The sequence below is a fragment of the Xenopus tropicalis genome, chromosome 1, assembly GCF_000004195.4.
Source record: "Xenopus tropicalis strain Nigerian chromosome 1, UCB_Xtro_10.0, whole genome shotgun sequence".
In the NCBI taxonomy this organism is placed as follows: domain Eukaryota; kingdom Metazoa; phylum Chordata; class Amphibia; order Anura; family Pipidae; genus Xenopus; species Xenopus tropicalis.
The window spans coordinates 140,132,612-140,146,872 of record NC_030677.2 but is presented as its reverse complement, the minus strand read 5'-3'; the positions used below and the strand labels follow the sequence as shown (position 1 = coordinate 140,146,872).

Here is a 14,261-nt window from a genome sequence, read left to right as displayed (position 1 = left end):
CATTTTTGTTTAAGCTTTTCTTTAAGCCAGTGCTGCTTAGCATCCCTATTATTGTTTTGTTTTTTTTCACGTAAAAGTAAATATTTATTTCTGCCTAAACATCAGTGTTTTGGCTAATCTCCAGTTGATGGGGAGGTGGTGGCATGGCTACAAGATTAAGGCTATAAGAAGCAGTAGCCTTCAGAGGTTTGTTCCATTTTGTTTACAAAGGGCCCTGCTCAAGTTTCACTTTCAAACCACCACTAATTCATGCCTTAAAATTGCCTGCTTTCCTGTATCAGTGTTGTTTATATTTTAATTACAATTATTTTTACAATTAAACTTAATTTTACTGGTGAAAGTTTAATGAAGCCCAGTATAAAGATACTCTCACACTATAAATAGGGCAATTATTGGCTAATGATATTTCAGTGGTCTGGTATAGAACTTTCTCAAACTTTGAGACAAGGGGCAGTTAATTATACAGAGGGAGGGCTTCTCAGTGGACTAGCCCCCCCATAAACACAAGCGCATAGTACCAACATGTTTGACTATGTTCCTTGTGTGTGCTACACAAACTATCAACTAGCTGGTAAGTTGGTTTGTTGAACAAAAGGTTGAACTTGCTGGATGTATTCTATTTCAACCACAGTTACTATGATACTAACTCACCAATTATTTTACTGATAAGCAGGCTTGAAACAAACCCTGCAACTGGGGGTTACAGGTTCTGTAGCCCAGTGGGAGTAATAAGCAGATACATTTTTACTGAAAATGTCTTGTTCCCAAAGTTTAGAAACCCTGTAACCATCCATTCCACTGATTCAACAGTTCATGTTCAAGAGAGCTAAAACACATTCACTAAATAGATCCCAAAACAGGTGATGTTTAGTCTATAATAACTAGTTGACATAAATAGTTCTGTTCATTAATGCGCAAATAAGTCAGCCAGTTCACTGGTGAGCAATGGAGTTTCCCTAAGTTTAAATCCTACCTGCCTACCCCATCATACTGCTATTGCTTGATACACAAGTTACATAAGCTTCTACAAAAGTAACATTTTTCCATAAATTGCATGTTTTTAGGGGCCCAAAGATCTTTTTGTGGAGCCCAATAACCAGTCATTCCCTTCCCGAAGTGTTTCTGTAGGGGATAGCTTATTTCATTCAGTAAATACCCCCAATATAAACAGTTGTTGGATCCCCAACCTTTCTTACTCATGAGCCACAGTCAAATGTAAAAAAGACTTGGAGAGCAACACAAGCACCATAAAAGTTCATGGAGGTGCCAAATAAGGGCTAAGATTGGCTATTAGGCAGCCTCTATGCACACTATCATCTTACATGAGGCTTTATTTGGTAGTAAATCTTGTTTTTATTCAACCAAAACTTGCCCCCAAATCACTTTGGATTGCAAACAGTCCTACCTCTCCCCTGCTGATGTCTGCCCCAAGTATGTCCATCTTGCCTCTTTATAGAGTTACTAAGCTAAAATGTCACACCGGCCTACAAGAAATTCATACTGAGTACAGTCATAATTAATGATATATACTGCAAGCTAAATGTAGAAGATAGGTGATTTGTAATCTGAGTTTATTCAGCAAATGCGGAGCTCCCAGTATACTCTGATAGCCATAGCTACACTGCATCCAGATATTGATGAAACACATGTGCAGTATGAAGCAAGGAGGGAAAGGAAGGGAGAATACCTTTTTAGAGATGGCTGCCTGTTCTAGAAAATGTGAAGTGTGACTGAGTAAATATTTGATTAGGTGAGCCAAAAGTGTGGCGTTTTTACTAAACAATAGGAGGACTATTGGGCAGAATGCTTTTTACATTTTGACTTGCATTCTCCTTTAAGGGCAGGGGTACACGGGGAGATGAGTCGCGCCGCAACAAATCTCCGTTGTCGCAGGTTACTTATCTCCCCGTGTGTCACTGCCCTAAAGGATAAATAATGGCAACAGCACATACCTAAGTCAATTATGGGACAATAACCAGTTAGGAGGAATGGGGTAGTGGTTCCACCTTGTGACCTAAATAAAACTGCCCAATTGGCACTACCTATTCTGTATACTCCCTATAATGTAGAATGCTTAGTGTTGTACTGCAGCCCAGATACATCTGTGAATGTATTTTTTTCATATGCATTCTGCAATAAAGGAAAAGAATGTGCTTGCGTGCCTTATCTGCCTATTGTCTCAAATGTTCCTGCCAATAATCACTTGATCATCCTTCTTAACTTGTCAAGTACAAATCCCAAGTGAGCTGAAGATATTGTTATGCACTCGCTAAGCAGAGCCTTGAGAAAACTGGTTTCAGGAACATTTGGTTCTTTATGTTCCTCCTGCTCCAATCACAATAGCCTGTGCTGTGATATGGAAGGGGAGGGGGGAGGCTGTACCTTGCATGAGTTTCTATGGAAACAGCTCCCCCAGATCCAGGGGAGCAGTGCAAGATGGTGGGCTTGTGGTTTCCATGACAACTGAAGCTGTTCTGATGAATATCTCCTTTTAAGGTCGGGACTTAGAGAGATTGTTTTGAGGGGAGGGATAAAGGTATCTGGAGAAAATATGAACTGAAACACATAGCAACCCCTCCTAATTCATGTGACATATAGAAATGTGTGTCTGAAGCATTGATTTTCGATAGCCTGTTGGGTCTTTTTCACATATGCAGAATTTTAGTTACTCTGTCCCTATCCCTCTCCCCCTGAAGCCCAGAGTATTCATTGCCCTTCTGCACACGACTCAAATGGCTTACAAAAAAACTAGTTTATTCCTTTTGTTGTCATAATATTTCTCTTCTTCAAAACAACCTGCAGCAGCCTGCTTGCCCAAACCCTCCACATGCAAGGGCCACAGTGGTCACCCCCATTACCTAGGGTTCTAAAAGAATGTGGCACATTTGCCATGAGTTACATGTTAGCACTGCTGCCCAGTTGTTGCCACACAAAATTACCTTGCAATACTGACACAAAACTTAATTGAAGGGTCTGTATAAGATGTGATGTGTTCAGCACTATAACAACATTCTGTATAAATGAGATCTAGAAAATGTGCAATGACAGTCTGAAGTACTTAAAGTATAGTATTAACATGGTTGCTGAGAGGCCAGTGATTGATGTTACATGGTTCAAAACACTGATGCTGACAGCCAGTAACCCTTTCTGGAATGAGCGGGCTCATTACATTTACTGACTCTAACACACATCTAACCCCCTGTGCCTACCAAAGCAATGCCATTTGGTCACAGATGATCTGTCTGTAGCTACCATGACTGATGGGGTTAGTCAGAGTCTCAGCATGAAGTCCTATCAGTCAGCACCTTCTTTGGCGTAACACGATTCTTTTTTTTTTTCACATGATCACTATGTTGCTTCAATTGTGCATGTGGCCAGTCAGTTTTTCACAGTACCGAAAGGTCATGACAAGACTTCGATCTTTGCTTGAAGAAGCCACGGTGCTTTCCCATCAAGCCCTGCAGAAGGCGGCGTGCTCTTTTGGTCAGACTCTCTCTGCGGCCCGGAGTCAGCAGGATGGGGGTCTGCAAACTGTGTTCTCCTTCGTCCTTCCGCAGGCGGATCTGTCTTACCACCCCTTCAAGCAACTCGTGGGTGTTGTGGTGTAGTGCAGCTGATATCTCTGTGTATTTGCAGTTCAACATACCAGCCAAAGAGCGGCCCTCTGAAAAAAATAAAATACATCCCCCTCTAAGAGAAATATCGCCTCTTCACAGACCACATTCCATTGTCTTCAAAGTGTCAAAGCCTACAGTGATGGAATTAACAGGTTTCAGGTGGGACTGGGGGTCAATGTGATCTGAATGTAGTATAGGAAGGATATTTAGATATTGGTTTATCCTTCCCAGTGCAACTGTAGAAGTGTAAATCGGTTTTATTACAAAACTGGTTTGCTTTGCTAAATATTATGCATTTTGGGGGACATTGGGTGAATTCTGTTTTTTCCATGAATCTGTAGAAATCCATACTCTCCCAAAAAATTGCTATTGCTAATTCAGAAGACTGAGACTTATTCAAAAAGCTCAAGGTAAATAATTGTCCATATATTAACATTATAACCTTTCTATTCAGATAATCCTGTTTCTTTTTGTATATATTATCCCAACAGACTTACCTAGTCACATAATCAGGGTCTCAGATGTGGAGTATATAATTTGGTAGTAAGGTTGCAGTAATGACTTCAAATAATTATACATCATTGCTCAGTCCCCAATAGTAAAAGACTATAAAAAAGAGATCCCACCCATAAGTGGCTATACCTTCCATGTTGACCTCTCTTGAGCGGACCAGGTCACCTTTATTGCCAACAAGGATGATGGGAATGTGGCGATGAGGACGAGCTGTGCGCAATTGGAGAAGGAGACTAGGAAGGCGCTGGAAAGTGCTACGATCTGTCACTGAGAAGATGAGAAGGAATGCATCCCCCATCTGAAGACAACTGTCCTGCATCCAACTCTGTGAACCAGCCTGAAAGGTAGGCATACGGGTCACTGTTACCATCTGCTTAGCAAATGGGTAATGTATAGGTAAGTGAGAAAATGGTATTTAAGCTCCCTTTTTGGTATGTGATATTAATGATATGACGTGAAATGTCTTACATTTATCATCTCACCTCTTCCCATATGTCATAAACAATTAATGTAGTCTTCTCTCCGTCCACAAGCAAATTCCTTTCATAAGTGTCCTCTGTAAGAAACAGAATGGTGTGGTGAGATTCAACTGAAACAAATTTCTCAACTCTTTACATAACTTACTTCACTCATACTCATAAAGTTACCTGGATGTTCTGATCCATGGGGAAAAGTGTCCTCCACTCCACCAAATATGCCAGCAAGGGTTGATTTTCCCACCCCACTGTCGCCCAGAAGCATTACTTTGTAGACCCCAGTGTCTGGGCTACTTTCTGACGACCTGATGGAGTCTGATGACCCAGAATGGACACTTGGCCAGTCCAGCTCATCTACTGCTTGTGTGCGTCTCAGCTGGTGCTTGTAAGGCAAGGGCATACTGCCCCGTCTGCGAGGTCCTGAGGAAAGGGGGAGACTCCCCCGGTGCTGCTGCAACCCTCCCAATTTTTCTTTCTTGTTTAACGTCATAGTAGATTCTGCAGGAATACACAAATCAGAGATAGTGATGCTCTTTGTATATGGTATGCTTTACAGTAAATTAAGTCAGACTGCAGACTGCTTGTCATTGCTTTACAGATATATAAGAAACACTCTTCCTATGACTGACCTGGCAGTGACAATTGGACTGTTACTCAGAACTACTTATTTTGGCAATTAGATTGAAGCTTTCGATCACCAATTTTTTTTCGCCTGAACAAAGAAACAGTCACAAATCCCTGTGTGCCCTTATTAGATAGAGCTTACAAGAGTTACATACCTAGTGCTTCTTTGTTATGCTTTCTTACTTTTTCACTTGTTAGTAAATTCATCCACCCTGAATCTTGTTTTTTTATTTTGCATATTTGGAAAATGCTAAATAAATTACAAAAATAATAAAGAACAATAGCAAATACAGTGCAATAGAGCATTACACTTCACCGGGGTTGCCATTAGTAACCTTCCTGGCCATCTGTTGCCCTGTACAAGTAATACACATGTGGTCCTTTGTAGCCTGGTAAAGACTTCTGTAACCCCTTCATGGTCGTGTTTATAGTAGACATCAGGTCCAATGGTCCAGTACCCCACTAGCCTTTATAATGCACAGCCAGCTCAGACACCCACTAGTGCACCCAGCAATACACTGACATTATTAATGACCCCCAGGGGCTCTGAAGTTACACGTTGCTGGGGAAATACTGAGCTGCCAGTACTATTATCGGCTACTGGCACTGTACATTGGCTCGATACATTGCAATGTGCAGCTTGTTGCTGTTCCCGGGGGTGTGTTAAATGCTGCAAATCTCTGTATCCAAATTGTGCCTCCCTGCATCAGGTGGGCGCTGAACATTAGAATGCAATACTTCCATATGTTATATTGTGGAGTATATTTACTAAAATATTGGCAACATTCCGGTGCTCCGGTATAGCAGCTATCTCCCACTATGTTTATTTTTGTGTTGCTAAATATGTGAATGCATCAAGATGTTAATGAAAGTCTCATTGTTGTCCCTGCCATCTGTTTCAAGGGGCTGAATTCTGCTTATTTATGTATTTTGTTTCCTCTTATTAAGGGTATGGCCCCTTATTATGCAATGCCAGTCTTCCCTTTTCTAATCAAATCAGCCACATAGTATTATATAATCACACCTCTCCCTGCTTCATAATCCTGGATGATCTCTGATCAGTAAACAGGACAAACTCAGATTATCCCTCCCCCCTCCATCTACTAATTCTATTAAGAAAAGTCCACACCTTGAGGGTCTTTTTTCAAATAATTTATGCCTAGATAATTGCTGCATTTTTATCAATTCCCTCCTTAGAGCCCTATCATGTATATGTGGGAACAAAATGCATGGTACCCAGCACAGATAATTGCTTATACAGCACCTTTGCTCCCAATATGATTCATCATTACTGGGTTATTACTGAATGTATTCACCCACACTTTGTACACTTGTCCCTGTCTGACTGCGCATCACCCCTATATTATTAATCTCTTTTGCCCCCAAAGATGTCAAGTATTCTTGCGTCATACGGGCCATAATGATTCAGTCCTGCATTTTATTTTTTAAACCTAATAGCTTTTCACTTCAAACGAGGTCTCAGAAACACAGGGAGTGGATCATTATCTCCCAACTGAAATGGGGTGCTGTGAAGGAGCAGACTCAGACTTCCCATTTCTCAGGAGACCTGGCTAATGTCTCACACACTGGCTGCCAGAGTAACACAGAGTAACACATTTTTGCCAGCCAAACTTATAGAAGACACGATTAACTATTGAACTGCCAGAGATCCGCTAACTGATGTGTTCAATTACTTCACTGCTTAGAGGTCTGCAGTCGGCACCACAGATCTAAATAGCACCTATTAACCAATTCTGTGCTAGAGCACCGTGACCAATGTCCTGCAATTCCATGCTTCCTGCTGCAGGGCATCTATTCATCACTTAATTCACCCATTCTTTGCTATAAATATATATGGCGCAGCAAAGATTTGTAGAGCACTGATCATTATTGTGAATTATTTATATAGTGCCAACATGTTTTGTACCCGGAAGAAATCCACTCACAGAGAACATACAAACTCCTTGAAGACAGTGGCCAGGTTGGAAATGGACACTTGCAGAGGGTTTGGAGACCAGCCCCCCAGAAATCTGTGGAGCAGGGATTGACCACATTTATCATCATCATTATTAATATACCTCCAGCAAGTTGTGCAGCACTTTATAATATTTTAAAACAAACAGGGGGCTTACAATAATTGAACATATAAGGGTTATAATAATAGGGTCCAAATCGTTATGAAACGAGTTAACCACTTCTTTGCTAGAGACAATGATCATCAACTCCTTGCCAGATATCTGTAGATCAAGGCAATGATTAACCACTTCCAGGCTACAGTTCCTGACAGCACTGATTTATCATAAACAAATTGTGGGGCATTTATTTTAACCTCTTTCCTGCCATAAACTGGTAAACCTGTAATTAACCATTTCCGTGCCTCAGCTCTGCGCAGCACTGATATAATAAATGTGCAGTACATGAATCTTTCTTGCAGATTTGTTCTCCCACTTACGCCTGGGCTTGTGACCCCATGGTGCTCAGCATCCCATGTTATGTGAGGGAGGGAATGTGCTGCTGCCACACACAGACAGTTCCTCAGGTAAGGGTACTGACTGGCACCCACAACTCAGCCATCTTTGCTGTTACATGCTGAATTCTGCATAATAAAACTTATACTATATTTATACATGTGTATAGAAAATACTTTATATATATATATATATGAAATATATCTTTATACATCTATTTATACATCATTTATACATGTATCTAAAGTATACAGAATCCTCCCACTTTTGAACTCCTCTCATACATATATGAGGCTCCCTGTGACTAAAGCACACAGAGGAGAGATATTTCCAATGGAAAATATGCAGCCTGTGTGAGCCCCAACACATCTCCCCTCACTGTGTGACTGGGGTTCCCTGTGTGGCACCTACCTGTAGCTGCCCGTGTCGGTGTCACTGGTTGTGGCAGTCAGTTGTTCCTGTGCTTATGCCCCTTGTGCCCAGCTCTGTGCCCAGCACCTCACTGGATATCACTTCCCTACCCGTGTCTCCCTGTTCGTGCGACAGACGCTAAATCCCATCTGCTCTGCGCCTCCCTTCGCTTTTAAACAAGCCCCACAGCGCGCAGTGTGGGCAGGGGAGTCCCTCCCTCTGCTGGTACAATATATGAAAAGCAGAGGAGTGAGGTCACTGGGATTCCCTTATAGGAGGAGACGTGACGGTAAAGCGTCTGGCCCCCTTGTAACACCCCTCCACTTGCCTAATGTGACCGTGCGCTTCCCTCTCAGCCCCCAGCTGTGCCCGTGGGTGCAGGTGGCCCCAGTGCAAGAACATGGGCAACCCCACACACAGCTGCGCCTTCCCTTATGATGTTGCTAAATTAGAACACTGCAATATTAATACCTCAGCAACAAGGTGATTCACTGCTCAGCACTAGAATCCTTCCGCCTCCCACATTCGCTCCAAACTCCCTACCTATTTCACTTAATTACGTTTCCAGAGCAGAGACATGATGGCAAGATGGAGAATTACATTCACGGACTGTAGATCATATTCCCTAGGGTTATAGGGTATGTGTGCTCTGTAAAACTGCCTCACCGCACTCCAAATTATATATGAATTTAACAATGGAAAGAGTGGCCTTATTAGCCACTCGTCAGCCAGTTTGCTGTTACCTAAACTACAGAGATTAGTATGGCTGAGCAGCAGTGTTTAGAGAGGAGGTATCCCAGAGGTACTAGAACATTCTCTTGCTCCTAGGAGTCCTAAAGTGGTGAAGTAAGCTCAAATTCCCTCAGGAGTGTGAGTGGGGGGGCAAGGGTGTTTACACTGTAAGAACATGATGTGAGAAGAAGATATAGATCTCATGTTTTAAATAAGGATCATTTACCTCTAAATCATATCTATAAAAACACATTAAAAAATAAAAAAAATATTTTACATAATCAGATTTTTATGTCACCTTCCCATCACTATTTTGGCAGCCACACTGGAAGAATCATAACCTGTGGTGCTTACCTAGATTATGCTTTGTTGGTTATGAATTTTTATTCTGCTATACCAATGAAAGTTTGCAGGGTGTTAGGATAAGTTCTGTAAATTAGAACTTGATCATTTTTTATGTTATTTAACCAGGAACTAACACCCAGCAGAGGGTGTAATAGGCCACAATTTTGCATGGACAAAATATAGCTGGATATATAAAAGTAACACTTCTGATCCAGATGTTGTGAATGAAGATCTCTCCTATTAAAGGGGACATACTGTGTGAAAAAAAAAAATATTGTGCCAATGAATTGTACTCATCAGCATCTGCAGGAATATGCTTTAAAAAGTAGTGTTTTGGGGTGATTTATTGAAAATGTATTAAAAAATCCCACAGTCCCTCCCATCTGTTCCACTTCCTGCTGCCTCCTTTCCCAGGCTGTGCTGTGGGGACAGAGCACTCAGCACACTATACTATAGGATTGGAACCAATCAGCAGCTAGGCTGACCTGATAGGGACCTGAAGCATGTCTTTGCTTGTGGGACTGCAGGGTTGTGATTGGCTATCCCACTTCTACTGTTCTCTCACAAGGACTGTTAGGACACACCCAACCCTCATTTGAAACACAGACAGGGACAAGAGAGGCTCTATAGGGGTGATTTTAACAGATAGTATTCATTTTTAGACCAAGGTGAAACCAGCACCATATATTATTCATAATTGCCTACAAGATTAGATTTTTTTTTTTTGCTCATCCTATATGTCTACTTTAAAAAAAAAAGTATTTTTTATTACTGGGTTTGTGAATGGTTATTAATACAGAGCAAGCCCATCTCACACACCTACCTGGCATTTAGGGTAGTATTTCTGGCATGTGTGAGTATTGCACAATAATGTAGTGGCTTTGCTTTTATTCCATGCTCGTTTGCATGTCACCTCAGTATGCAGGAAATCAGTTGAGCTAAACTCTTGTGAATGTGGAGATTAAGCTTTTGACTGCATTTAGGGGGAAGACACATAGAACTACTTAGTAGCAGCTACACCAGAAATTAACCTGCCATAGACAATACTGAGAACTACCTCTGATAAAGCATATGTAGAGACAATCATCAGTTATTGATCAGCATTGTCTATTTTGTAGCTGTGACAAGTAGCTCCATGTGTCTTGCCCTATAATATCAAAAAGTGATTTATTCAAATTGTGCCCTTAAATGGCAACATTTTAGCATTCCGTCAGCCCTCCATCAGGCTCCATATATATATATGGCATGAATAATTCAAAGCACTGTTATAGCAAAATCCATAATAACTAATCTGTATTCCAGTGTCTATTAGTTTGCAGGTAGGCTGCAGTCACCTGGGAACAATTGAAAAAGGGGAGGCACATTTCCAGAAAATCTATTTATTGTGGTATACAAAGTAACATGCTATTAAGGGGCTAATCATAATACTTGTCTCTTCTCATACTTCCTGCATCAGCTGGCTTGTGTCCATTGCTATGTATTCTAAAAAGGGGGTAATGGTGTAGTCCACCGACAAGGGGAGTAAGTTGTCACCTCTATCTTGAGCGCCAAAGCACCTTGGCTCAGCTCTGCTTCATTGCCTTTCTTGGATCAGAAAGTTATGAAGGGACTGAAATTGACAGACATCTTTTTCTAACCAGCTTCCCTTGTAAATCTCATCCAAAAATAACTAGAGACACAGATTGAATGATACAGCACCAGAAGCTTCAGGCTTCTCCACACATGCTGGTAAGGATGCAACCCACTCAGACCAAAACAGATGCACTAGCAAGTGTCTTATGTGTCATGCAATGCCAGGCTTTGCTCATTTATGAAGCTCTCTGAATGCCAGGAGCTCTGAATGGATTATTTAAGGGCGACTGTCAGAACAGAAACTCAAAATGTGTTTATGGACAGTGGATCAGAAAACAGCCCTATAAACTCATAACCAGACATCAAAAACTGATGATGACCTTTTGTACTAAATCATGTTTTTAGTATGTATTGCCATGGAAATTGGATGCACAATACTAAACTGCTTGCACAAAAGAGGAGTAAAATAAACTACATGTTATGAAAGAACATGGATAAATGGTTGTCTCCCAGCTGCCTTATTACATCTAAGACTTATAAGTTATTAGAGGACAAAGTCCCTAAAGAATGCAAGTACAAGTAAGAAATTAGAATATTAAACAATTAGCAGCAATAATGTATGTCATGTGAGCTACAATGTGGAAGACAGGGTGTGAAAAGAAATCATGACAGTCAATGGCAATAAGAGTATCATTACCAGCAAGCATCTTAAAGTGATACTGACACGAAAAAACAACTTTTTAAAATATAAATCTACATAAAAAGTTGCCTATAGGTTGTGTTGATCATTTTTTACTAATAGGGCTGCATTTGTAAGTAATTGTTACTTGAAATCCCAAAACCTGACTGTTTTGCCAGCCTGACTGTCCCTTCTCAGCCTGTCAGTTATAGCTTCTAATGCTAACGGCCTCCTGCTGGACAAATATGGCAGCCCCCTCATAGAGGAACATGGGGGATCAGATAGGGAATGTAAAATCTTGGACAAATACTTTTATGGCAAAATTATAAATAGCATGCAAAGACAATGTTATGACAGATGTAAAAATGGTTTCATTTCTGGTGTCAGTATCTCTTTAATATAAAGGAAATAGATCTTTGCCATGTGTCAGGGATGGGGTTAAAGGTATCAGAGTGAAATGTACTGTGATGTGATCTGCAGGTCATCATTGGGACCGATAATATCTGCTCCCTAGGTGCTGAAGTCATTATGCATGGAGCTTGGTGAACACATTTGCTACAGTTGCGAGGCTGCAAGGTAGGTCACAAAATCAATAGTGCTGTTGTACAAACAGAAACCTTACATATTACTGATGTACTGAACATACTTTGGATATGATGGTAAATGTCATTCTTGCCTGTGAGCCTCACAATTATCCCAGGTTCCAGGAAATAATGCATTTTAATGGCCTCTTAAATATTGTTAGGGACAAACAGTTCATGGCTCTAAATTACAGTTACAGATGGCGCTTATTATTCATTAGGTATCTGCAAAGCAGTCATAATGAGGTCTAAATGTCTTGTTGAGGTAGAGAGAAAAAGAATTTCACTTACTTTTATCGAAAATTCAATTTCTTCTATTCACGACAAAACTGCAGAAAAGAGCACCCATACCTGCTGAGTCTGCACAGAGGACTCAGGCTCACAAAAAAATCAAACAGCTATAGCAAAATTCCCAAGATGAATGCATGCACCTTACTAGATATCATTGGCTTGTCAGCAAAATCAAAACTCCAGTCAGAACCCTGGAGAACTGTTGCCTATTAGCGGCAGACTCATTATTAGAAAGGAAGGAGATACCATACTGCTACAGCAGAAATAATGCAGCTCTAACTGTAACAGGAAGTAATGTGGAAGCAAAAGGCAGAACTCTGTCCATTAATTGGCTGATGCGGCCAAACTGCGTACACAAGCATTTTCAGGCAGAAATACTCTACGTGTGCCTTCACCTGAGCATATTCAATACCTCCAGGTTTAGAGCACAAACAGGAGGTTTTTACATAGTGGGGTGGACACTGGGCAAGCGTTTTTCAGTGTGCAGAGAATATGCCACATCTGGCATTAGCCTAAGAGCCGTAGAGAAGCACATGCACATTAGCAGATAGCAGGGAGTATGCAGGCTTCCCAGTGCACTGAGCATTCCAGACACACAGTGGATACTGAGGAATCATACTCAACACATTCAGGCTTTGTTATCACTGGCCCATATCCATACCCATGGCCCTTTTGTCTGATATCAGTCTTCTAAAGCTCACAAAACCATAGGAGAAGGGAGGCTAAATTAGTCACAGGCAGGAATCTGGGAATACGCACACCTGTATACCTCCCACTAAGCACCAGTTTGGGGGGCTTATTTTAGCACAGGACTAAGACCATGGGTATGCCCACACCTGCATTTCTTCCCAACAGGCAACAATTTGCCTGTTGTGCATATTGGGGCATCAGGTAAATTCTTCTCCATTACATGGAAATTAGGTAATGGAGACAAATAGGAAAAACACAACTGTGTTTCACTTTCTAGATTCACAAAAGTGTGATGAGGGAGATCCTACCTCCTGTCCAGTAGGACAAAAAAATAACAGTGGTGAGGAGGAAGTCATGTGGTCTTATAGGTAAGAATTCATTTTGATTGGCTTTGGTATATCTGTATTTCCACAGACAGGCATTGGGTAAACCTGTGTGCAGCTACACTGAGGGGATTTAGGTAAAAAAAAAAAAAACAACACACTGAGAAAAACAGATCATGAAGGCATATGGAGCAGATTTCAGTGTGGAACTGCATACTGAAGCAGTTTTGTGCTGAAATCTGCTCTATGTGCCTGCACACAGAATGATACAGGCACATAAAAAAGCTTTAAAAAGCATAGGGGCTGATTCTCGGCTACATGTGGCAGTAGTCTTAAAGGACTAGTAAAGCCTACATTTGCGTACAATGTATATCAGTTGGGCACGTCTCCCCCACCCAAATGGCATAATTTGTACTGCATATATCCCCTCCGCTTGCCAGCACCATCACATTTTTCTAAAGCAAATAGCAGAGATATACCAGCAGAAAAAAGGCTGATCTGCTTATGCCACCACCATTTTGTGTATGCACCAACAGGCATGCCAATGACCCATCAGTGAGTACATGAAGCAGATTTTGGTGCAAAAATGCCCCATATTTGCCCAGAACACAATAAGAATACAAACAAGAGCCCCGGCAATAAAAAAAAAAAAGTAATGTAGTGCTACACCACAATTTTAATTAAATATGCCAGTGGTGAGAAAGTATATTAGTCATTTCCCCTTTTTCCAATCAAAAGGGTAAACAAAAATAAAAAAAAATGTAATTTGTATGAATCATCTACTATTAGATACTGGTTTAGCCTGATAAACAGATATGGGCTTAATGGTTTTTGACCCAATTTAAACTATATGTTAGCCCAATATGCTTGAATCCTATGATACAATGAACTTTTGGCGTATTCATGAAGCCTATAAAAACCACCAAGTAGAATCCTATA

General features: G+C 40.9%; 1 protein-coding gene across 1 annotated transcript; it reads right to left on the bottom strand.

Moving 5' to 3' along the window:
- Positions 1–2,737: 2,737 nt before the first annotated feature.
- On the bottom strand, positions 2,738–8,347 carry rem2 (RAS (RAD and GEM)-like GTP binding 2). Its single transcript, XM_002941509.5, has 5 exons — positions 8,110–8,347; positions 4,778–5,104; positions 4,613–4,686; positions 4,260–4,467; positions 2,738–3,664 (listed from the first exon to the last, which is right to left on the bottom strand). The coding sequence occupies exons 2-5, from the start codon at positions 5,094–5,096 to the stop codon at positions 3,387–3,389; spliced, it is 879 nt and encodes a 292-aa protein (XP_002941555.1). The 5' UTR covers positions 5,097–5,104; positions 8,110–8,347; the 3' UTR covers positions 2,738–3,386.
- Positions 8,348–14,261: the final 5,914 nt, after the last annotated feature.